A 26,490-nucleotide genomic window follows, 5' to 3' on the forward strand; every position below is an offset into this window, starting at 1 on the left:
AATTTGTACAGGGGCAAAATATCTTTCTCTATCTGGAGTCCATACCTCTCAATACAAAGGACTTGGCACAATACAAGAACCACAGCTTGGCATTGCATGCTATTAAGCTTCTGGTCTACCAAAACACCCAGATCCTTCTCCACCATTGCTTCCCCCAGTTTTACTCCCCCTAGTATGTATGCATATTCTTAGCCCATATGTGCATAACTACATTAAACCTCTTTTGCCACCTAGTTGCCCAATTACACTGTGCATTGAGGTCGGCTTGTAAGTTGGAGACATCCTGTAAGGATGTTATTCCACTGCATAGCAAAGACTGAAATGGTACTTTTAATCCCAGACCCTATATCCGTTTTTTAAATCTATTATAAATTAAGGGTCCCAACACTGAACCTTGGGGTACACCACACTAACACCCTCTAGTAGTGTGCTCTCTGGGGAGGAGGGTGGAAGAGCTGGAGCAAGAGAGTGCGGAGGCTGTTGGGACCTTTGAGGGAGCTCCCCAGTCTTGGATGGGGGGGGGGGGGGGGGTGTTCATGGGCATGGGCTCAGGTGCAGTTGGGAGCACCTTCAGGAACACAGGAAGAGGGCAAGGAGAGGATAGTGGGAGAGAGCACTGCTAAGAGACTCCAGAGAGAACTGGTTGCAGCCATAAGGGCTGGTGAGTTGGGCACGGTCAGGAGGATTGGGGAGGCACACCTGAAGGGACTGGGAGCTTGCAGTCTAAGATGGGTGCAGGCAGAAACAGAAGTGTGGACTGTGGTGAATGGGCAGTGGAAAGAGGCAGCTGCAGCCAGGAGGGCTGGCAGGGCCTGAAGAGGGTGTAGACCAGTAGCCATAGTTAGGGCGGCTTGCACAGGGACTTTTCTGCATCACATTTTGGGGCCTCGGTACCAGCCTGCAAAGGGCAATTGCTGAGGCCTGGTTAAGTCTGTGTCCGGCCTACCCAACAAATAATGCTAGCTGTCCCTGGGGAAACCAAGCAATGTGCTGGAGGTGACTAGACAAAACAGTCTGCAGCAAGTGATGCGCTGGTGGATTGAGGACTGATCAGCTTCAAGTAAGTTTGTGTAGAAGAAGCTGAAGGATGTGCAGGGAGTGTACATGGTTATCCCAAAACCAATTGCTGTTTCTATTTATTCATGTTGGGTATCCCATATCTCCCATCCCCAACCAAGTTATACCCCTCAATAAAACAGAAAAAAACAAGTTCACCGATTTGCTCTCAGGATGCCTGAGCGTGAATGCAGTACTGGGCAGGGTGACGGACGCCCCATGAGTCTCTGCAGCCCCTGCGGGGTTACCACTACACCACTAAAAACCTTTAGAGTAAGAATCCTTAAAGGGGTTGTAAAGGAAAACAAATGTTTTTCCCTAAATGGCTTCCTTTACCTTAGTGCAATCATCCTTCACTTGCCTCATCCTGCCATTTTGCTTTTAAATGTCCTTATTTCTTCTGAGAAGTCCTCACTTCCTGTTCTTCTGTCTGTAACTCACCACCGTAATGCGAGGCTTTCTTTCTGGTGTAGAGAAAGCCTCTTGAGGGGGCGAGCAGGAGTGTCAGGATGCCCACTAACACACAGCTCCTTTCTCTATCTGCAAAGTAGAGCGTATCCTGACTTGCCTGCTCGCCCCCTCCCTCCTCAAGAGGCTTTCTCCACACCAGGAAGAAAGCCTTGCATTACTGTGGTGAGTTGCAGACAGAACAAAAGTGAGGATTTCTCAGAAGAAATAAGGACATTTAAAAGCAAAATGGAAGGATGAGGTAAGTAATTGAGGACTGCACTGAGGTAAAGGAAGCTATTTGGGGGGAAAAAATAACCTTTACAACCCCTTTAACCACTACTCTCTGAATTCTGTCTTTTAGACAGTTTTCTATCCATTTACAAACTGATCTTTCCACACCTGTAGGCTTTCCCCTTACACATTAGCTGTGTGTGGGGAACTGTGTCAAACTCTTTTTGCAAAATCCAAATGTACCACATCCACAACCACGCCTCTGTCCAGGGTTTTACTTGTCGCCTCATAAAAATAAATCCTGGTTTGTCTGACTTCTTCTGTCTTTCATCAATCCATGCTGTCTGTTGCTTAAAATATATTTTTCCAGCAAGAACTCGCCTATGTGGTCTTCTTTTTTTTAATTAAACACCAGTATCTTCCTGACTAAAAAATTCAAACTTATGCCTTGTACACACGGTCAGACTTTTGACAGAAGTCCGGAAGAAAGAACAGATTCTCTATCGAAGGTCCGTCAGACTTCCAACAAAAGTCCGATGGAGGCTACACACGGCCGGACTTTCCGGGGGGGGGGGGGGGGGGGGCTGTCTGACTTTCTTTCTTTCTCGGAATGTCCGGCCATGTGTACGAGGCATAACGGGTCTATAGTTACTTGGTAAAGACTTTGATCCCTTTTTAAATATAGACATCACGTTGGCCCTATGCCAATCCAGTGGTACTATGGCTTTAAAATGACAGCGCTACAATTATTTTAGGATCCGTGGGTAGATCTGGACCAGGTGAATAAGCCATTTTGGTTATGCAGCTTGAGCCACCAGGTTCTACGTGCAGGAAGCCCTACTAAGTGTCTGTTGATGCAGTGGTTGCGCAGACATGGCCACTCATCCTAATTTGTCTGGCATGCAGGTGAGAAGCCCCAAACAGTGCGTTCACAACCACTCACCTGCACACTTATCAAATTAAGACATGTAGCTGTCAAAATTTGGGGCTGCTCACCCACACCTGGCAGCTCAAGCTGCATAAAAAAAAACCTCCATTTAGGCTCCATGCACACCAAAGCTAAAAAAGCTATAAAAAAATGCCAGTAGCTTTGTAGGGAGCCTTTCAACGTTTTTTGCATTAGCGTTTTTAGCTTTTTTTTTTTTTTTTATGGATGAAAAACACAAAAAAAGCTGTCGAGCAGCGTTTTTCGGTGTTTTGCGTTTAGCGTTTTTTTTCACGGGGAAACAATGCACTTTGAACGCAAATTTCGGGCATTCAGAAAAAAGCCAATAAACTCCAAAGCTCATTAACACTAAACGTCCATGTGTGCATGAGCAAATAGGCTAACATAGAGTTCAGTTTATGGGCTTTAAAAAAAAAAAAAAAAGCCAAACTGCAGTTTATCAGCTTGTGTGCATGTAGTCCTATAATCTACAGACCTTGGCACTTTTGTGAATGAGAATGTGTTTACTGCACTTTGCGCAATATTTTTGTTTTGTTTTGTTTTTGTTTCTTGTAGATTCTGAAAGCTCCTAGAAGTCCCCTTGGAGACCTGGGAATTGGCAATGAGCTTCATCAGGTGAGATCGGCGTCCACTAGCCTTAACTGAGTGTAATCGGTAATTACCGGTAAAACCACAATATATAGAAAAAACACAATATGTGAAAAATAATATAAAATAAGTAAAAAAATAGAAATAAAAATAAAATTAAGAGTCCTCCGTGTTGTGCACTGTTGTGAATCAACCGTGTATAAATTATAATGAAATCAGAAACCTGAGGTTATGGGGGAAAAAACAGCGACAATATGCCACACTCAGCTGATTAAACAAGTAAACAGTACATAGAAGCAGTGTTCCCTGTTGCTGGGTGACCAGTACTAGGGCCCCTACAAGCTTTCAAGAAATGTATGACAATCCCCAGTCCAATATATGAACAATGACTGATGCAGTATATGAAGGATGACCAACTTCTCATAACCAATTACTGACGGCCTGAATTCCCAACTGGAGTCATCAAGCGAGATCCGTGTCCCCCCCCCCCCCCACCACCTGGGTCCCCACTCACCGGATAGTAGTCCCCACAGGGGGGTGTAGAGCCTTACGGGATCAGTGGGGCGTGTGTTCGCTTACCAGCTGTTGCCGGGCGGGGTCCTCAGCGGGGCGCAGAGGTCTCGTTCGGTGATGTTGCAGGTGATGAGCGTGAGAGGGAAAAAGAGTCCACATAGAGTAGTAATCCCGGTACTCTGGGTGTATTTATTAAAAAACTTTGCAGTTCCAGCAAAAATTTAAATTTGGAGCAATTTTTTTTCATCTGCCCGGGCCCGCAGGTAAGCGTTCCCAGGCCGACAAGGTGTCGGTTGAGGGACAAAAGCGTCCCTGGTTTCGGACGCCTGCGAACAAATCTGCGACCGCATGAAGGTTTGCCCCCGCCCGACCCTTGGGTGGGGGGTCGTTTTCGAGAGTTTGCAGCTCGGTGGGCCTCTCTTCCTTCTGACCAGTTGATCTGCGAAGTGGTTGGTTTCATCGGGGTACAAGAGTGTCTTTCTTATCCACCAAACAGATTCTTTCCCTCCAAACTTTTATCTTCTTCCGGCCCGTCGAGGCGCCCTGTTTGGGGCAGTACAGGACCTGCTGATGCACGGGGTAATAGTCCCTGTGCCGCCACCGGAAAGGTTTCAGAGATTCTACTCTGTAACAGATCTACAATCTGTCTGTAGTCCCAAAGGACAGGGTCCGTCCAATTCTGGATCTCAAGGCCCTCTACACCTTTGTAAAAGTACAAAGGTTCAGGATGGAATCGGTTCACTCTGTGGTCGCTGCACTCCATCCGGGGGATTTTCTGGCGTCCTTGGACATGAAGGACGCATACTTGCAGCATGTCCCCATATGCGTTGGGCATCAGATTTCTGCGGTTTGCAGTCAGGGACAATCACTAACAATATGTAGCGCTCCCTTTTGGCCTGGCGTCTGCACCAAGGCTTTTCACCAAGGTGCTCGCCCCGATTCTAGCCTTGCTGAGGCAACGGGGGATCGCAATCGTGGGCTACCTGGACGATGACCACCTGAGAGCAGCTTCCGCCTCAGAATTAGAGGAGATGTGGCGATCGCCAGTCAGACTCTTCGGGAATTTTGGTTGGGTACTGAACCTCCAGAAGTCGGTGTGCTTCTTTTTCTTTTTCTTTTTCTTTCTTTCTTTCTTTCTTTCTTTCTTTCTTTCTTTCTTTCTTTCTTTCTTTCTTTCTTTCTTTCTTTCTTTCTTTCTTTCTTTCTTTCTTTCTTTCTTTCTTTCGCTTGGGGACGTCCCTAAGGTCAAGAATAAAGGAGCTGTGTCCGTCAATGAACGAAAGAGAAAATAATATTTTTGTACTCGCCATAAAATTCTTTTCTCTGAAGTTCATTGACGGACACTGCACCCACCCCTCCTTTTTTGTTTATACTGCTTTTTGACGAACTGAGCTGCTAGGTGCAGTGTGAGGGGTTATAACCAGGGGGACTGCCCCCTGGGCGGTACTGTTCAGCTTTGCTGTTTTTTTTCATGTTGCATGATTCTGGCTAGTCCTCTCCTGATAGGAAGGTATATAATCTTAAGGTCAAGAATAAAAAAAGCTGTGTCCGGCAATGAACTTCAGAAAAGGATTTTACAGTGAGTACAAAAATCCTATTCCCCCCCCCCTATACATTTCTTTAAAATAAAAATTGCCTAAACATAATGTGTGCGCTGGAATTCTTGGGTTTAGTTGGATTGTGTGAAACCCCATGTTCCCCAAGCCTTGTTATACAAAAAGGAGGGAGCAGAGAGAATGTGGGTGAATACCCACCTAGAGGGTGTCAAGAGGTTCAGTAGAATTGTATGGCCATTTGTTACTTGGCTAGAAACAAGCACTCTTTTCAAGCAGCATGTGAGTGTAGTGTAGTCTTCAGCCTCCCCCCCCCCCCCTCTGCAGCTACTAGGTAGTGAATGTTTCAAAAACGCCAAATCATGTCGAGTGCAGAAGTTTTTATTTAATAATAAAAGTGTGTGTGTGCTAATTTTTTTTATTTTAAACAGGAGTCAATCATTGACAAGCGGAGAAAAAGCTCTCGGCGAGTGAGTTTTGCAGAGACAATAAGGTAATGCCAGAAATGTGTGCAAATGTGCCATTAACTATAAATGTTTGTTTTATTTGATTCTTAAATTTAATATACAGTTTGTGAAATAAAATGTACATTATCGACTTCTTAAATTAGACCTTTCTAAATCGCCTTTTTTTTTTATATTCCCTATGCTGCTAGCATTAGTAATTAGATTGGAAGATATGTGTATATGTATAGATAGAATGATTATAAAAAAAATGTCTGAGATAAAGGCAGATGGATTCAAGGAAGTAAATGCTACATGAATCATTTGCCCCTAGTCAAGATGTCTGGCCAGAAATGCTCCGAACCACTTCTCTTTGCTCTTGTCTCCTCCTCCTTCATGTTCCCCCATAGCAAGCCACTGTGTGCATCTATATTGCCACACTTCACAGAAGCACACCGCATGGTTGGCCCTACCCCTGCTTCCTCATTGCAGCATTTGATTGACAATGGCTCCCTCTGCTCCCAAAATCATTGTGTGAAGAGGAGAGAAGGAGATCCAGTCGTGCACAGTTCTGGCTAGATTGAGGGTTTGGGTAAGTATTTAGGGAGGTGGGGGAGGACTGCAATCTCTAAAGGCCCAAACACACAATCCAATTTTATGGCCATAATTGTCTGATGGACGTGTTGTGTCGGATAATCCGACCGTGTGTATGCTCCATCAGACAATTTTTGGCTGAATTGATGACAACAAATATTGGCTGTTCATACTCACCAACTGTCGGCAATAAATCTTGTTATGTCGTTTTATCCAAACATGTTTACGCAAGTCCGTCCAACTAAAATCCAAAGTACAAACACGAATGCTCGGAACCAATGCTAAACAGACAACAATGGCAGAAGTTGCCCAAAGTTTAGCGGTAAAGAGCTGAAAAGCCATGTGGTTTGGTGAATGTTGGCTGAAAATGTTGTGCCGTCTGTATGCAGAACAAGTTCACGGCCAATGCCCTTCGGACCAAAATCCACGGAAAAGTCCGCTAGAAGTCCGATTGTGTGCACAAGGCTTAAAACATCTTTGGCATTAAAACCACTTAAGGACCCACGCATGACTATATACCTCCTATTTTTGAAGAGGGATATATCGGTAATGGCAGCAGCTGCTGCCACAACAGAGATATCCATCTCTTCAGGCGCCGATCTTTTAAATGATGATGGAGGTCTGCACGGCGGATTCGCGGGGAGATAACCGTTATCGGCGGCGGGAGAGCCCCCCCCCCCCCTCCTGCGCTCTCCCCCGCTTACCGGAGCCGTAGGCAGCAGCGGAGGCGATCGGGTCCTGTCTCCTTGTCTGCTGCTTGGCTGGGATACGAGTGAGGGCAAGATGGCCCCCACCCGTCTCCATAGCATAGCATAGCAGGACGGAAGCGACGTCAAAATGTCACTTCCGCTAATGCTTCTTAAAGGCACATTTTCCTGTTGTCATTTTTTTTCACTCTTACAATTAACCCGTTGAGTTCAGAATCAACAACCAGTAAATAGTTCTGGAATACATTGTGGATGATAATTACATAATTCTCCCATCTCAGGTAGTCCAAGATATAATTTCTAAGTCATCCTATGCCCCTAGTGGACATAGGATGATTTTAGACATAAGATGTTTCGGGGATGTCCTGGGTGAGTCTGTCACTCAGTTTCTGAGGTTTTCTGAGTTCTGCAAAGCCTTTCCAAGGCTCTCTGGCGCCCCCAACCTCTGGCCACATTTGGTATTTCTATGGGGAAACTCGCTTTGATATGCGAGTCCTTTTGATTACGAGCATTCTCCTAGAATGGATTATGCTTGTAATCCAAGGTTCCACTGTATCTGTAGTGTTTACAGCTCATTCAAGATGCAGCTGCAGATTGTAAAGCATGCTCGGGATGATTAAAAAAGCATTACGTGATGTGTCCATGCACATTAAAGGCAGTGCCTGTGTAAACTTGGCCTTAGGCCTTGTTCACAAACACGGCAAAAAAACAGGCGATTGAACAGCAGGTTGCAAAAAAACATGCAGCCCCTCGGGGGGGGGGGGGGTTTACACATGCAGAGATCCCACAAATTATATCTCATGTCATGGCTGTGGGGCAGTACCGCTGCCAAATGCAACAAATTCAAGTGACTGGACCATGCCACAAGCCAAACACACAGTATTTACATAGAAATGCCTATTTTGGTTTATAAAAAACTAGCTGAATACCCGGCATTGCCCGGTCTTCCTATCTTAACCTTTTGGGGAGGAAAATCATAGTAATATAAATATACCCATCTTTTATATAAGGGTGTAGGTAAGGGTTAATTTAACGGTCATATATTTTTATTTGGCATATAAGTAATATGTGTAGCAGGTATTATTGAAATATCTCCAGGCGTACGGAAGTTATGTGGGAACATACATTTCCCATTGATTTGCATGGGACTTTAAACAAAAACCCTGACCCTCACAAATGGGGGTAGTTAAGGGATAAATTAACTATCCTATAGTTTAAGTGGACATATAAGTAACATGTGACCAAGTGTTATCAAAATATCTACAGCCGTTTGGAAGTTATGAAGTAACATGTATTTCCCATAGAGTTGAATGGGACTTTAAAGGAAAACCCCGACCATGGCAAATGGGGGTGGGTAAGGGTTAAACCACCTATCCTATGTTTGTTGCTGACATATAAGTAACATGTGTGCCAAGTTTCATGTTAATATCTTTAGCCGTTTGGACAATATGTGTACCAGGTATTATTGAAATATCTCCAGGCGTTCAGAAGTTATGTGGGAACATACATTTCCCATTGATTTGCATGGGACTTTAAACAAAAACCCTGACCCTCACAAATGGGGGTAGTTAAGGGATAAATTAACTATCCTATAGTTTAAGTGGACATATAAGTAACATGTGACCAAGTGTTATCGAAATATCTACAGCCGTTTGGAAGTTATGAAGTAACATGTATTTCCCATAGAGTTGAATGGGACTTTAAAGAAAAACCCCGACCATGGCAAATGGGGGTGGGTAAGGGTTAAACCACCTATCCTATGTTTGTTGCTGACATATAAGTAACATGTGTGCCAAGTTCATGTTAATATCTTTAGCCGTTTGGACGTGATGCTGGAACATACACACACACGCTGAGTTTTATATATATATAGATTTGAGGTGGTGGCAGTATCTCCTCCTGAATACGACAGACCCTACTCTACCACCCTCTGAAAACAAACCCTTCCATGGTGAATCTCTTTTCAGACAGTTGTCGGCTGAACATTTGTCATTGAAATTCTTCCCCACCTCCTGTTTGTAATGGCGATTTGAGTAATATACTTTTTTTTAGTTTAATTTTAAGTACAGTACACTGTAAGTGACTGTACATATTGTACTTTTTGTATGTTTATTTTTGTTAATATGTACACGTTGTGGCCCTGTTAATAATATTGGCATCAGATCAGTGTGAGTTAGAAATAAATTGCTATATGGTGCCTATTGAGAATTTTTGTTTACCCAACCTTCACACTGACCCAGTAGTTTTAATACAGAGTCACAAACGCACAACAATTATGGCACTCTACTTTAAAAGTAATAGAGCAGCTCCAGTGTTCGTCAGTTTCCTTTTTAACCACTTCCAAACCGCCGTACGTCTTTATACGGCCTAACTTTAAAGATGTATATCTCGGTAACGGCAGCTGCTGCCACAACCGAGATATCAATCTTTAGTGTCAGCGGTTCTGTTAACGATAACGGCGGTCTCCGCGGCGGATTCACCGCGAGATCGCCGTTATCGGTGGTGGGAGAGGCCCCCCCCTCCTGCCGCTCTCCCGCGCCCTCCGCCGCTTACCGTAGCGGCGGAGGCGATCGGGACCGTTCGGCTGCTGACTGGGGACGAGACTGAAGGAAAAATCTCCTTCGCCCGTCCCCATAGCTCTGCTGGGCGGAAGTGACGTCAAAACGTCAGTCCCGCCCAGCCTCTTAAAGAAACATTTTTTTTTTTTGTCATTTGAAAAAATGACAGTTTCAAATTTTTTTTTTTTTGGCATTTTAGTCAATATAAGATCTGAGGTTTTTGACCCCAGATCTAATATTTAAGAGGACCTGTCATGCTTTTTTCTATTACAAGGGATGTTTACATTCCTTGTAATAGGAATAAAAGTGATAATTTTTTTTTTTTCCAGTGTAAAAAATAATAAAATAAATAAAAAAAAAATAAGAAGAAAAAAAATAATTTTTTAAAGCGCCCCGTCCCGACGAGCTTGTGCGCAGAAGCGAACGCATACGCGAGTAGCGCCCGCATATGAAAACGGTGTTCAAACAACACAAGTGAGGTATCACCGCGATCGTTAGAGCGAGAGCAATAATTCTAGCCCTAGACCTACTCTGTAACTCAAAAAATGCAACCTATAGAATGTTTTAAACGTCGCCCATCGAGATTTTTAAGGGTAAAAGTTTGACGCCATGCCACGAGCGGGCGCAATTTGTAAGCGTGACATGTTGGGTATCATTTTACTCGGCGTAACATTATCTTTCACAATATATAAAAAAATTGGGCCAAATTTATTGCGGTCTTATTTTTTAATTAAAAAAAGTGATTTTTTTTCCAAAAAAAAGTGCGCTTGTAGGACTGCTGCGCAAATATGGTGTGACAAAAAGTATTGCAATGATCGCCATTTTATTCTCTAGGGTATTAGAAAAAAATAAATATATAATGTTTGTGGGTTTTAAGTAATTTTCTAGCAAAAAAAGTTTTAGTCTTGTAAACACCAAATCTGAAAAACACCCAAAGTAGAGAAGTGGTTAATATGCATTTACATTTGTACTAGTGACTGCAAATGGTTTTTGTGTGTCATAGGATTTAAAGGGGTTGTAAAGGTACATTTTTATTTTTTTTCCCCTCTAAATATCTTCCTTTACCTTAGTGCAGTCCTCCTTCACTTATCTCATCCTTCAATTTTGCTTTTAAATGTCCTTATTTCTTCTGAGAAATCCTCACTTCCTGTTCTTCTGTCTGTTACTACACACTGTAATGCGAGGCTTTCTCCCTGGTGTGGAGTGTAGTGCTCGCCCCCTCCCTTGGACTACAGGAGAGTCAGGACCCCCACTAACACACAGCTCCTTTCTCTGTCTGCAACGTAGAGAGCATCCTGACTCTCCTGTAGTCCAAGGGAGGGGGCGAGCACAACACTCCACACCAGGGAGAAAGCCTTGCATTACTGTGTGGAGTTAGACAGAAGAACAGGAAGTGAGGATTTCTCAGAAGAAATAAAGACATTTAAAAGCAAAATCGAAGGAGGATTGCACTAAGGAAAAGGAAGCTATTTAGGGAAAAAAAATTGTACCTTTACAACCCCTTTAACTTGCACTATTCTGTTTTTCTCTATGGAAAGATAATTTGAAGAGCTAAACTAATGGCAGCCATCGGTATGAATGTAAATGGTGCAAACTAAATTGTGTGCTAATGAGATGCTGATCCTATCTGGATTTTTTTTTTACGCCAGCCCCCATATAGCCCCTCCTCTACAGAACATGCTTTAATTAAATGCCTTTTTCTTCAACTCTGCTGCAGAGTAAAAAAATTGTATTTATCTTTCCTGATTTTTTTTTTTTTTTTTCCTGACTTGGTGCTGGAACTAGTGTCTACTTCCCACAGACTCAAGCTTGCTCCAGTGCCTTTCCCTGTAGAATCTGTCTCTGACCCACCTGATGCTCTAGATCAGGTTGGCCTTTGGTCCCTATCACTATTTAAAACTCTGATTCAGAATCCCAAAGGTTAGCTTGGAGATTGTAAAAAATGTTGTATTAAAACTGATCTGAAGAAAACGCTCACAAAATGTTTTTCATTTCTACAGAGTTTTCACACCTGAACTAAAATCGGCTGGAGCTGGAGATGCTGACAGTGGAGGTAATCATTTTGTTTCGTAATCCTTGGGTTTTTTTTTTATTTTTTTTACACTTGGGGGGGGAGACACACTTTAATGTGAACAGTACAGTAATCCGTCAGATTCCCTCAATTTTTGTTGACAGTGTTAACAATATACATAACTTTATCGTCCATTAGGGACACAGGGATTTAAGAATTCTAGGACATCTGAGTTTTATATTGCTGCTTTCAGGAGGTTGGAACAACCACATATAAACTTTTAGGCTAGGTTCACACTAGCTGCGGCTGTGGCTCGCCGCAGGGGTCTGGTGCGTGTGTGATGAGCGTTTCAGGTGCCAGCACGGTGCAAATTCAGCCAAAAATGGCTGAATTTGCACCTGAAACTGGCCAGAAGACGCACAGGACCCTTCTGCCATTGAGAGCAGGTCACACTCTCCTGTCATACGAATTGGATGCAGGGAAACCCACATCCTGTTTGCATGAGTGTGAACCCAGCCTTAATCCACTTTAACCCTGCCTCCAACCTTTATGCCCCACTTTGTTACTAGTGTCCTGGGAGCTTGTTGAAGCATTGGGCGTAAACTCGCTGTACATAATGTTGCGTATCCTTTTTAAAATTCCTGCTGACTCATAGTGCAAAACTGGCATTAATGCGTATAAATTTAATAAATCGCAGCCAGTTTATGTAACACACCTGTAAATTCTGCTAACCTATAAAACATGCACAAAATATGCATCATAAAAACGGCATATAAAGCTAAACAGAACTACAGCACATTTCAATGCATAAAAAAAAAAAAAAAAAAAACCTAAACAGCATAAAGATGCGTGGAAGGATTACGCTTGTATCAAAAAGCAAAATACAGGAAAGCACTTTAATATCAATTGTCAAAGGAAGATGGTATCAATATTTTTGTTTTTATATATCCAATATGATACCCTCTTACTAAGAATGTACATGGTGCAACATATCTATTTTTTTTTTTAATAGCTTGCCAAAAAAAAAATTTCCTTAGTTTATACAGCAGCCACAGCAACTAATTATGTTGCATCAGTAAGTATGTGACGCTGTGTTTTTGGCAGCAGTACGGCCTGTTGCTGGAACAAAACTAAGTCAGGATGAGGTTTGCTCAGCCATTCACACAATTTTTTTTTTTTTTTTTTCAATGAATACAATGCTTCACCCTGAGTTGCTGAGGTGGAGATTGTGATGTCCTTTGCCCACCCCCCACCTCAGCCATTCACAGCACTTAGTAAAAACTGCATGTTTCTATGTGAAAACACCACACAGGAAACATTGTTGGGCTCACAGTTAAAGGGGTTGTAAAGGTTCGTTTTTTTTTTTCTAAATAGGTTCCTTTAAGCTAGTGCATTGTTGGTTCACTTACCTTTTCCTTCGATTTCCCTTCTAAATGTTTTCTGTCTTTGTCTGAATTTCACACTTCCTGTTCCTCCTCAGTAAGGTGTTCTAAATGACTTTCCACCGCTCGGATGATGGTGGAAAGCTTACGGAGGAGAAACAGGAATTGAGAAATTCAGACAAAGAAAAAAAACATTTAGAAGGGAAATTGAAGGAAAAGGTTAGTGAACCAACAATGCACTAGCTTAAAGGAACCTATTTAGAAAATAAAAGACGAACCTTTACAACCCCTTTAACCTTTTGCCCCTAAATGTTCACTCCCAGCTAGTGTCGTTAGTACAATGACCGTGTATATTAGCACTGCTCACTGTATTTGTGTGACTGGAGATGTCTGTGCTATTCAGTTAGATTGCTCGCCGCACTATCAGTCCCACTATAATTCAATAATCGCTACTATTACTATCACAGTCCCACTATAAATCATAAAAAAAATACGGTAGCCAATCACAGATCACTAGAGATCACAACTGTCATGAATGGTTAACCCATTCATGACAGTTAAACTTTGCAGTTACAACGATCTCTTGTAATACAACCCAAGAAGTGGGAGAGAAAAAAATACAATGATCTTCATTGTAACAGCAAACAAATGTACCAAAAATAACAACCCTAATCTCCCCCAGAGTAGTACAGTGTTACTATGGTGTCAACATACTGTCACCAGTCGGTGTCCCTGATCATCATCACATCAGTCATATGATGACACTGTATTGCACTGGTGACAGTATGTTTTAAAAGAAAAATTGTGAAAACACAATTTCATAATTTTTCCAAAAATGTTGTCAAATGACAACTTCAAAAAACTCACCATGCCATGTCATATTGCGAGTAATGCAGTGAACAAGCATTTCGCAATACGAGTATTTCTAAAATGTTTTTAAATGCTGACTCTGTTTGCAAGTGTCTCGCAAAACGAGCAGGATTCAAGCCTCTGCTGTGTGTAGAACCGCATTTGGCCAGATGTGTGGGGGCACCGGTGACACTCTGAGCTGTTTGGAAATACTTGGAAATACTCAGTTTCCAAACCTCTCCAGGACCCCTCGGGTGAAACAAATTTATATTTTTATTGACTTCTATGGGGAAATTTGCTTTGATATGAGAGTGCTTTGGATTACAAGTGTTCTCCTGGAACGAATTATGCTCATAAGCCAATGTTCCACTATATAACTCTCTTTTTTTTTATTTTTTTTTATTTTTTATTTTTTATGCATGCTAATATTCTGCCAGCTTAGACTGTGCAATAGCAAGCTGCAACTACCAATCTTCCACTAGGACCCCCAGATCTTTCTCCATCCTCAACTCTCCCAGAGGTTCTCTCCCAGCCCCCCCCCCAGTGAGTAGTTTGCGTTTTATGTTCTCAGCCCCCAAGTGCATTATTTTACATTTCTCAACATTAAACCTCATTTGCCATGTAGTTGCCCATTCCACTATTTTGTTTAGATCTTTCTGTAAAATTTCTATATTCTGCTGTGAAGTTATTGCCCTGCTGTGGTGGCGATGATGGCTGATCGCACGTGATATCGGAGCAGCCAGCCATTGTACATGATCACCTAGACGGCGGTATGATGTTACCATGTCATGCTTGACCTGCTCTGGTGTGTGTGTGAAAAAATAAATAAATAAATCGAACACTGTTTAAAGGCTTCGTTCATGAAACCTTTCTTACTAGGGGGGGGGGGGGGGGGGGGGTCCAGGTCAGTAAGTAAAACTTTCTCCATGCCACCCGGGGCATGGAGAAAGGTGGCAGATTGCCTCTGGGGGAGGCCTGCCTACTCCCAACTCCTGCAGTCCGGCTGCTCTCTCGAGTACACGCACAAAAATACACTTTAAAAAAAAAAAAAGAATAAATGACAGACCTAGGTTTGACAGGAAGTGGTTAAGTTATGCACCTGTATGTAACAAACCTAAAATAGGAGTTAACCAAATTTGGTTACAAAAATGGAAATGCACTTTAAAAAAACTGATTTGATGACTATGTTGCCCATGGAATATCATAAATATTATAAAACCTAGAGGTCATATTTCTGAATTGTATACTATCTTAATGCATACCTCCAGTCAAGCTTACATGGTCAAGTGGGAGCAAGACCTCCAAGAAAACCTTGAATTTGAGATATGGCAATTGATTGCCCAAGCAACTTCCTCTATTATAGAGACAAACTATATGATCCTTTAAGATGGTACATGGTGCCGACCAGGCTGGCTACATATGTCCGGGGGAGCTTCTCCAAAGTGCTTTTGAGTTTGTGGGAAAGATGAACGATATACCATATATGATGGTAATGCGCCAAGGTGCGAAAATTTTGGATAAGGTTCTACAACTTTTTATTTTTACCCTTACCAAAATCAAGGCTGACTGTATATTGTTGCCAATTTATGTATTTGAAATATGAGTTTTTGTAACCTAGCATTTCTTTTTGAAATTTTTCTTTTGCAGGGGTTGGAACAGCTAGTTCATTCTGTAAAGAGTAAGTATAATGGCAAAATAATTTTTTCCCTTTTCAATTACTTTTGAAAACTTTAAGTGGTTGTAAGCTTTCCATTTTATTTAAAAAAAAATAAACGTGTGTGTTCGTTTTGCTCTCGCTTGCTCTCATAGCAGTACAGGGTCCTTGTAAACTTTAATGGTGTATTTAATTTCTTGAAGGATGGTGTGAATCCGCGCTACGAAATTAGAAACTATATGCTGCAAGAAATGGATGCTAGAAATTTTAAATATATAATATTCAACTGTGGCAACCCCTACATATGTACCCCACCTGGATGGAGTGAAAAAGAAAAAGTTTGTAGGTAGTGGCGCCTGCTAGTGGAATTTTATATATATATATATATATATATATATATGTGTATATGTGTGTGTGTGTGTGTGTGTGTGTGTGTGTATATATATATGTGTATGTGTGTGTGTGTGTGTGTATGTGTGTATGTATGTATGTATATATATATATGTGTGTGTGTGTGTGTGTTTATTTTTTGGGGGTGCATGTTTAATCGTAAGAAAATCGCTATCTCGATTTCCCCCCCGCAATCTCAGGACGGTTGACCCGCGATTTTCGGGTGCGGCCATAGGAAAGTCCCCGGCTTCGGCCTATCTCCGGAGCGGCGGCTTGACGTACGGGAGCCCGGCTGACCTATACGCACAGGAGCGGGTGCGCAGGCTGGGGAAGCTGCCTTGTAAATTTTTAGAAGGGGATCTCATCCCGGGCGGAAGGATCTAGAGCAGGGATAAGCAATTAGCGGACCTCCAGCTGTTGCAAAACTACAAGTCCCATCATGCCTCTGCCTCTGGGTTCATGCTTGTGGCTGTCAGAGTCTTGCTATGCCTCATGGGAATTGTAGTTCTGCAACATCTGGAGGTCCGCTAATTGCTTATCCCTGATCTAGAGGACGGATCGCGGAGATGGGCTTCAAGTGGCCGTGGCAGTACAACTTCCCCCCTTTCTACACGTAAGGAGCTGTCATATGATTGGTGATAGGAGGGTCCCCCGGCCTGAGTGATTGGAGGGTGTCTGAGGAGCCCAGTTTGGGGCGGAGTTTTGGATTTTGAGGAGTTCTTCCTGTGTGATCCTCTCCCCGCATCTGATACAGGGAAGGAGGATTGGCAGCACTTCCTTATTATTGTAGTTTGGGATGGAGAAGGGAATGGTCATCCACTTGTCAGGTTTGTGTGGCTGTTTGAGGAGATTTCCCTTTACTTCCTGTGCCAGAGACACCGCAGGAATTGTGTGGCATAAAGAGCGAGGTAGGTGGAGGAGTGGCTTGGTAGGTAGAGGTGGGAGGGTGGCTTGGTAGGTAGATGCAAGCGAGGCTTGGTAGGTGGAGGAGTGGCGGCTTGGTAGGTGGAGGAGTGGCGGCTTGGTAGGTGGAGGAGTGGCGGCTTGGTAGGTGGAGGAGTGGCGGCTTGGTAGGTGGAGGAGTGGCGGCTTGGTAGGTGGAGGAGTGGCGGCTTGGTAGGTGGAGGAGTGGCGGCTTGGTAGGTGGAGGAGTGGCGGCTTGGTAGGTGCCTGATTACATGTTAAATTTTAAAAGCAGCAGCAAACCTTACATGCGTGCTAATGTGACAGAACACCTCTGATTTTCACATTTAGTTAAATGTGAAAATCAGAGGTGTTCTTTCACATTAGCAATCAGGTGCTATGCTTTAGTGCACAAGTGTTAGAAATAAATTAAATTATTAATAATAATTTCCTAAAATCAAACATTCAAGTAAAAATATATAAATGAATCAATACATAATGCAAACTGTGCTACCATCAGAAAAGGTGTGCAAGAAAAAAATAATAATAATAAATGACAATTGGTGAGTTATACTGGATGTGCACTCAAAAAGCTCAATCCAGTCTATAATACAAAAACAGATGCTTTTGAGAACTGCCTAAAAAACACATTTGAAAGCTACTAAAACATGATAACAGTCCATGCAAAAAAGTGCTATGTGCTTCGTGTCAATTCTAACAGATGATTCAGGGTGTTGCACTCTGTGCTCCCTTCCTCCGTGCTCTGGTGTTTCCCGCACTCACCAGATCCACATCCCCTCCTGGGGTGACAGGCGTTCACAGTATACGCTCTGTGCAGCGCTGTGGCAATTCTTATTCCCCTTATGGTCCTTTTCCAGTGTTTTCTCAGAAAGAAAGAAAGCCCCAATTGTGTGATACTGTTGCAACACAACATTTTATTAAAAGGAAGTGCTAGGTACTCACATTTGGTTAAAATTGTGTTGTGATCAGCGGTGGATTTTTGAATTGGATACCCTCCAACCTGCAGGAATGAACATTGACCTAGACTTAAACTGTTTTTGAACTAACTTTTAAACCCTTTTTTATATTGGGTATAAACCTCTTGGTATGTATATAGATTTAACATATACATATAACATACATATTTTTTATCATCTTATATATTTTTAATTTCTAGTCCCATTCCAAATAGCCTCACTCTTATTTTCTTTTAAATATCATTGGACCACACTTCCCCTCTTTCTATTGTTCTAATGACATACATAGGAGTTTTCAATATACCTAAATATAGGGGTGATGGGGTGGGTATTACCGCGCTTACCACAAGAGTGGGGGGTGAAGGGAAAAGGAAGGGTACAGCTGCTGCACTAAATAGTGTATCAAACCAGGAACAAATGAAGAATAAAGGGGTAGTGCTGCGCTGTGAATAGGGAGCAGCACTACCCCTTTATTCTAAATATAGGGGTGTTTCCCATTTAATTTTATGGGGTTTATTTATGTACATGTGTTTTTTTTTGTTTAAAGGGGAGTTCCAGCCATTTGTATGTTTATTAAAAGTCAGCAGCAACAAAAAGTGTAGCTGCTGGCTTTTAATAAACAGGCACTTACCTGCACCAGCGACGCGCCGGCCTGGGCTCCGCTCCTCTCCCCCCCTCCCCGGCCGGCGTCTTCATTTTCAGTGTGGGCACCCGGCCGTGACAGCTTTCGGCTTCACGGCCGGGCACCCACTGCGCATGCGCGAGCGGCACTGCGCATGCGCGGCCCGGCGCCGCGTAATTGGCCAGGAGATCGCCTAGGACCTGTGACGTGTCCTAGGCGATCGCCTACAGCAGCCACTTCCTGACGGCGATTAAGCTTAGTCGCCTACAGGAAGGAGGAAGTGGGACAGGAAGTCCCACTCGTGCTGAAGCCCCCACTCCCCCCCCCCAAAAAAATGACATGCCAAATGTGGCATGTAAGGGGGAGAGGAGTGGGTTAAGAGGAAGTTCCAAATTTGGGTGGAACTCCTCTTTAACCACTTCTCTACTTTGGGTGTTTTTCAGATTTGGTGTTTACAAGACTAAAACAGTTTTTTTTGCTAGAAAATTACTTAAAACCCACAAACATTATATATTTATTTTTTTCTAATACCCTAGAGCATGGGTCTTCAAACTACGGCCCTCCAGGTGTTCAGGAACTACAATTCCCATCATGCCTAGTCATGTCTGTGAATGTCAGAGTTTTGCAATGCCTCATGGGATGTGTAGTTCTACAACAGCTGGAGGGCCGTAGTTTGAGGATCCCTGCCCTAGAGCATGGGTGCTCAACCTGTGGCTCTCCAGCTGTTGAAAAACTACAATTCCCATAATGCCTCAGCCTTTGGAAGACATGCTTGTACCTGTCAGCGGCTTGCAATGCCTCATGGGAATTGTAGTTCCGCAGCAGCTGGAGAGCCACAGGTTGAGCACCCATGCCCTAGAGAATAAAATGGCGATCATTGCAATACTTTTTGTCACACCATATTTGCGCAGCGGTCCTACAAGCGCACTTTTTTTGGAAAAAATTCACTTTTTTGAATTAAAAAATAAGACAGCAATAAATTTGGCCCAATTTTGTTATATATTGTGAACGATAATGTTACGCCGAGTAAAATGATACCCAACATGTCACGCTTACAAATTGCGCCCGCTCGTGGCATGGCGTCAAACTTTTACCCTTAAAAATCTCGATAGGCGACGTTTAAAAAATTCTATAGGTTGCATTTTTTGAGTTAGAGTAGGTCTAGGGCTAGAATTATTGCTCTCGCTCTAACGATCGCGGCGATACCTCACTTGTGTGGTTTGAACACTGTTTTCATATGCGGGCGCTACTCGCGTATGCGTTCGCTTCTGCGCGTGAGTTCGTCGGGACGGGGCGCTTTAAAAAAATATTTTTGGGGTTTTCGCATTTATTTTTATTTATTTTACAATTTTTAACACTGAAATAAAAAAAAAATGATCACTTTTATTCCTATTACAAGAAATGTAAACATCCCTTGTAATAGAAAAAAGCATGACAGGTCCTCTTAAATATGAGATCTGGGGTCAAAAAGACCTCAGATCTCAAATTTAGACTTAAATGCAAAAAAAAAAAAATTGAAACTGTCAGTTTTTCAAATGACAAAAAAAAAAAAGTTTCTTTAAGACGCTGGGCGGGACTGACGTTTTGACGTCACTTCCGCCCAGCAGAGCTATGGGGACGGGTGGGGGAGATTTTTCCCTCACTTGCAACCCCACACAGCTGCCGAACGCACCCGATCTCCGCCGCTACCGACGGCTCCGCTAAGCGGCGGAGGGCGCGGGATAGCGGCGGGAGGGGGGACCCTATCCCGCCGCCGATAACGGCGAATCCGCCGCGGAGACCGCCGTTATCGTTAACAGAACCGCTCACACTAAAGATGGATACCTCGGTTGTGGCAGCAGCTGCTGCCGTTACCGAGATATCCATCTTTAAAGTTAGGCCGTATAAAGTCGTACAGCGGTTTGGAAGTGGTTAAATTCATTTTTATATTTTCATAATTATTCATATTTCTGATAAGCTTTAGAGCAAGTTTTTTCTGTATGTCAATGGGATTTTTCACATTGCGTCTGTCTAGATCAGATAAGGGAAATCTGGCATCTTTTTTACAACAGACTTTGGTCTGTAAAAACCTCATAAAGATGGCGCCTGACGATGGACATCCTAGTGGTTGGACTTCTGTCTTTTAAACAAATCACTGGGAAAATGGCGCGCGTACGGACGTACACCACGACGCAATGTGGAATACGACATAAATAAGGAAGTGTTGGTGATCAGCGGCACGCTCCAGACAACGTCATCACGACGAAACCGGTCGAGCGAACGTGCGCTGATCACAACGCTTCCACACATATACTGAACGCCTGTTTGATTTTAACCAAATGTGAGTACCTAGCACTTCCTTTTAATAACATTTTGTGTTGCAACAGTATCACACAATTGGGGCTTTCTTTCTTTCTGAGAAAACACTGGAAAAGGACCATAAGGGGAATAAGAATTGCCACAGCGCTGCACAGAGCGTATACTGTGAACGCCTGTCACCCCAGAAGGGGATGTGGATCTGGTGAGTGCGGGAAACACCAGAGCACGGAGGAAGGGAGCACAGAGTGTAACACCCTGAATCATCTGTTAGAATTGACACGCAGCACATAGCACTTTTTTGCATGGACTGTTATCATATGTTTTAGTAGCTTTCAAATGTGTTTTTTAACCATATCCATACCAGCCCATTGTAAAATGACGTCCACAAAGGACCTCTAACGATCCGGGTGGACGTCATATGACGTCCTGGGCTTTGTGGGGGGATATCTGAATGATGCCTGGAGCTAGAGGCATCATTCAGATATCCTTCTCTTCTGCCAGCGATTCTGCACAACATAAGAACGATCATAGCGATTCCGCCGCTAGATCATTCTTACAGGCGGCGGGAGGGGACATCCCCCCCTCCCGCCGCCATCCGGTGCTTCTCCGGGCTCTCCCGTGCCATCGGGGGCCCGGAGAACGAATCGTCCGGCGCTGGCAGGAAGCATAGAGATGACTGGTGACCAGATGGTCACCAGTCATCTCTATGACCGTCGAAGGACCCGGGCGCGATGTGATGACGTCACGGCCGGGTCCCCGTAAGTAAACAAAGCCGCAATTGCGGCTGCTAAGCAACAGTAATCGTGAGATCGGTGAATTTTCTTTCACCGATTTCATGCTTTCCAGCCTGGAGGAGAGATGTGGGGTCTTATTAACCCCGCATCTCTCCATAAAGAGTACCTGTCACACACATTCCTATGACAAGGGATGTTTACATTCCTTGTAATAAAAATAAAAGTGATAATAAAACGCCCCTATCCCCAGTAGCTCCCGCGCAGAAGCGAACGCACACGTCCCGCCGACATATGTAAACGCCGTTTAAACCACATATGTGAGGTATCGCCGCATGCGTTAGAGTGCCAGCAACAATTCTAGCACTAGATCTCCTCTGTAAATCTAAACTGGTAACCTGTAAAAAATTGTGTCGCCTATATAGATTTTTAAGTACCGAAGTTTGGCGCCATTCCATTTGTGCGCAATTTTAAAGCATGACATGTTAGGTATCTCTTTAGTCGGTGTAACATCATCTTTCATATTTTACAAAAAAATTGGGCTAACTTTACTGTTTTGTTATTTTTTTTAATTCATGAAACAATTTTTTTCCAAAAAAAGGCGTTTGAAAAATTATTGCGCAAATACCGTGCAAGATAAAACGTTTAAAACGTTTCAATGACCATCATTTTATTCCCTATTTATTCCCTAAAGCATCTGTTTTTGTATTATAGACTGGATTGAGCTTTTTGAGTGCACATCCAGTATAACTCACCAATTGTCGTTTATTATTATTTTTTTCTTGCACACCTTTTCTGATGGTAGCACAGTTTGCACTATGTATTGATTCAGTTATATATTTTTACTTGAATGTTTGATTTTAGGAAATTAACAATTTAATTTATTTCTAACACTTATGCACTAAAGCATAGCACCTGATTAGAAGAGTAATATCGACTGTGTGGACACAGTAGGGAAAGCACAGCACAAAAATCACACATATATATATTGTTTATGGTCAAGTATCAGTGGTTCGTCAACTACACTCGGCATGTGGTCTCAGGGCTCCACTAGTCACCCAGAGCTCCTAGGCTACAACGTCCAGTGTGCCTCTGACATTAACACAGCTCACGCAAACCACAGTGCATCCTGCTCACCTGGCCTTGCAATCACAGGAGCCCTCTTTTCCACCCTTAAATGAACAGTCTCTATGGGCCCTCCTGCAAAAGTTACCCGCTAGTGAGGATTTTTATTTAGTTGAGATTGCACTCCGAGGGGCGCTTACAGGTCCTAAGCAGTAAGTAGCTGATATGACCTCACGAGTGTCCACTCTTGAAACGGACTCTGCCGCCCTCCGTCAAGATGTTTCTAGCTTGCAAGGAACGCATAATGCAGTATCGGACCAATCAACATTAGAATCTGCGGCCTGCCTGAAGCCACTCGTCAGGCAGACCTCAAGGCGACTGTGACTGCCATGTTCAACAATTGCTTGGAGCTCCCCCCTGAGATCGCCATTGATGGGGTCCATGGGACCTAGGGACCCAGGGGCCCCTCGGAAGACAGACTCAGATGTTTTCTGCTGCCTTCACAGCTACTCTGTCAAAGAAGACATACTTTAACGAGCATGGCACAGGGGGCACATGAACTTTTGATGGAGCACAGATACTTCTACCAGACGTGTCCCGTAGGACCCTATAAATGTGCTGCTGTATGAAGCCATTACTGGAGAAGTTTGGTGAATTGGAGATCACCTACAAGTGGGGCCATCCTTTTCATCTAATTGCAAGGAAGGGGGGCAGTTTGTATACTCTCCGGCACCCCTCAGATCTTCCGGCACCCCTCAGATCTTCCAGCATTCTTCAGATCTCTAGAAATGGCCCCTGTGCCTTTCCCCCCCAACTGGCTTGCATTTGTCCTTCCACCGAGCGACAGAGATCCCGCTGGGATTCCAAACGAAAGGCCCCAGCAATCACATAGGAATTGCCGGTCTCAAAGCAGAAGGCCGCCAGCCCCTCAGGATAATGAGCCTTGGCTTTCCGAAGTAAGAACTACATCCTCCTTAATGCTCTGTCCCTGGTTCCAGAGACTCCCAACATGTAGATTTCCAAAACTGAAAAAACCTCAAAGGGGGTGGGATTTTTAAGGCAACAAATATTCAACTCAAATTCATAAAAAATGTAAAATGTATTACATGTTATAAATAGAAAATGCCAACAATAAACAATAAGACAAAAGAATGTATAAAAGGATTGTATGAAAAAATTATACTGTCCGTCAAGCAATGCCCTTCACCAAAGGGCTGATGGCACGCAAGACGGACAAACTGACGCGTTTCGAATGTCTAGCATTCTTCAGGGTAATTTTTACAGTATCAAAATCGAAAATAAAAAATGCAAATAAATATTGAAACATTCCAGAAAAATAACCATCACCATCCCCAGACGTAGACCTAATGACTCGCCTTTCCTCAACAAGTATGTAACCAGTATCTCAGGGTGTGAGGGGCACACCCTGGGATACTGGGTACATACTTTTTATAGATGTTATCAACAGACGCCGAAAAAGCGTCAGGGTGAATTTGGACTTTTTCTTTTGGCCACCTTGAGATACATTGGGATGCCATCAACCATTCTGTCTTGGATTTCTGCCACCCCTACAGCAAAGGTTAAGATTAATGGAGTAGCTTTTCCGACTCCTTTAAGATAAGTAACAGCATGAGACAAGGGTGCCCGCTCTCTCTGCTCCTCTTCATGCTTTCCTTGGAACCCCTACTGCAACACATTAGGCTCAACCCTGACATTAAAGGTCTCGAAACCAGCTCTTATCACCATAAAGTTGCAGCTTATGTGGATGACCTTCTGTTTTACGTATCAGAGCCACATTTCTTTACCAGTCCTCTTGCCTGCAATACACGAGTAAAATACATTTATAGAAGTCGGAGGCGCTCAACGTCTCTTAACTCCCAATTCTCTTGATCGCCTTAGTGGCAACTTCCCCTTCTGATGGACTCCTCAAGCTATCCAATATCTAGGCACCAAGATCCCCCTCCAACCTCCCACTAATTTACCAACTCGACTTCCAACCCCATTTAAAAAAAAAAAATCTTCAGACTTGGACAGATGGAAGAACATGGCAATTTTTTTTTTTTATTCTTATTTTTGTTTTGGTTTGGCAGATGCAATGTCCTAAAGATGAACTTTATGCCGAGACTGCTTTACCTCGGTTTGGACTCCCAGACCCAGCTTTATATTGTACAGCGGTCCACATGAATAGAGTAGTAGACTGGTGCAGACACTCAACTCATAAATATGGGTCTCCTTGGCACGAACTGTGCTGACCCCTCTGGCAGGCCTGCCCTGGAGCGGGAGCAGTCACCCCCCCCCTTTTCTTCTCCACACCCATTAATTGAACCCACTTTACCCTAGCTCCGCAGATATAGGCTAGCAGAGACAGTGAGTTTTTCCTCACCGTTAATGCCTATTATCGGACACCAAGACTTTATACCTGGTATCTGCGACAGGGCTTTCCGGCTTCATCCTGACAGGAGACTGGTTAGAGCCTCCTCCTTTCTCGGATCCTCAGCGTTGGACCGCCGGCGAGGAACACAATACTGTTGGACACACTGGGATTTGTTCCGGTACTCAAACGATGAGACATACACTTGAGCGATTTTTCCTTGGTGATAATCGGAAGTCTGGAGCTGTCGGCCCCGCCAAAATTTAATATTACCCAGAAAATTTCCCTTTTAATAGGTGCCGCCCATACAACATCAAGGAAAAGAGCCATGACTGATCTAGTTCAAGACTCATAAGTGACATTCCCTACCTATCATTGGCTCGATACCTGCTAGTTATGGTCACCTTGGACTCCCCTTATTTCTATTTCTTGATTGATTGATTTAATGGATTTATAATGCGCCAAATACTGACCCGTCAGGGCAGTGTCTAAGCGCAGAAAACATAACTGTAAATAGATAAATCAAGTCAGGGAGGGAAAGAAATAGAAGGAAAATAAAAAAGGAGAGCAAAAAAAAAAAAAAACTAAAAAACAGATCACCAAGGAACAACAGGGAGAACGAACATGACTCAGCCTGCTTTTCCCTCAAAAAAACAAGTTTTTTTAGCCTTTTACGAAAGGCCATAATAAAGGGGAGAGACCGAATGGAAACAGGGAGACTATTCCATAGAGCCGTTGCTCTCACAGAAAAGCGTCTGCCCCCAAAGGTAAGAAAACGGGCAGATGGGCAAGTGACAAGACCAGCTGTTAGTGATCTGAGTCCTCGTGCAAGGAATTCAGATATTGCGGGCCCGTCCCATGATAGGCGAGACAAAGAGCCTTAAACTCAACGCGATCTACCACAGTGAGCCAGTGCAGTGATCGCAGGGTAGGGGTAATATGCTCCCGCCTATTTAGGCGGGATTCTTTATTGGTATGAGTACGTCCCATAAAACTTTTTGTATTCTGGAATCTGAGGTTCCCATCACAGTTATGTTTGAAAAACAGGCATTTTTGGATGTGGAGGCAATAACCTACAGTTGATGATGATTTTTTTTTTTTTTTCTTCCATATGATTGAGGAACTCAGCCTTCTCGCTGATATCCACTGCCTATTTGAAGTGATGGGTTGAATGTCTATTTTTGGATGTCATTGGTTACTGTATGTAATGCCATACCTTATTAATCATTCCGCATACCTTAAAGATTAAAAAAAAGACAAGCCTCGATTGAAGCCTCAGCTGGTCATATTCCCATTGCACCAGTGGAAAACTAAACCTACTTGCAGACTTCAAAGATCCCAGAAGATTAAAGTACATACACCCATTAGTAGCCACTATAATAAATGGGGATAAAAACACTACCATATCTTCCCTTATTATAAAAACAAACCCTTTAGTATACAGTGCTTTGAAAAGGTATTCATGCCCCTTGAAATTTAATCGTGTTACAACCAAAAATTTGCATGTATTTTATTGGGATTTTATGTGATAGACCAACACAAAGTGGCACATAATTGAGAAGTGGAAGGAAAGTGTGTGTGTTTTATTTTTTATTTAT

The 26,490-nt window shown here is 43.2% G+C and overlaps 1 protein-coding gene across 1 annotated transcript in view; it reads left to right on the forward strand.

Annotated features, from left to right (window-relative positions):
* Window positions 1-26,490, forward strand: part of KNL1 (kinetochore scaffold 1) — a 201,129-nt gene that overhangs the window by 39,301 nt on the left and 135,338 nt on the right. Inside the window, exons 4-7 of the mRNA XM_040332074.1 lie at window positions 3,239-3,298; window positions 5,769-5,830; window positions 11,640-11,692; window positions 15,529-15,559. Of these exons, the coding sequence (XP_040188008.1) occupies window positions 3,239-3,298; window positions 5,769-5,830; window positions 11,640-11,692; window positions 15,529-15,559 (206 nt within the window). The remainder of the gene's footprint in view (window positions 1-3,238; window positions 3,299-5,768; window positions 5,831-11,639; window positions 11,693-15,528; window positions 15,560-26,490) is intronic.

Source organism: Rana temporaria, chromosome 13 (genome assembly GCF_905171775.1).
Source record: "Rana temporaria chromosome 13, aRanTem1.1, whole genome shotgun sequence".
In the NCBI taxonomy this organism is placed as follows: Eukaryota; Metazoa; Chordata; class Amphibia; order Anura; family Ranidae; genus Rana; species Rana temporaria.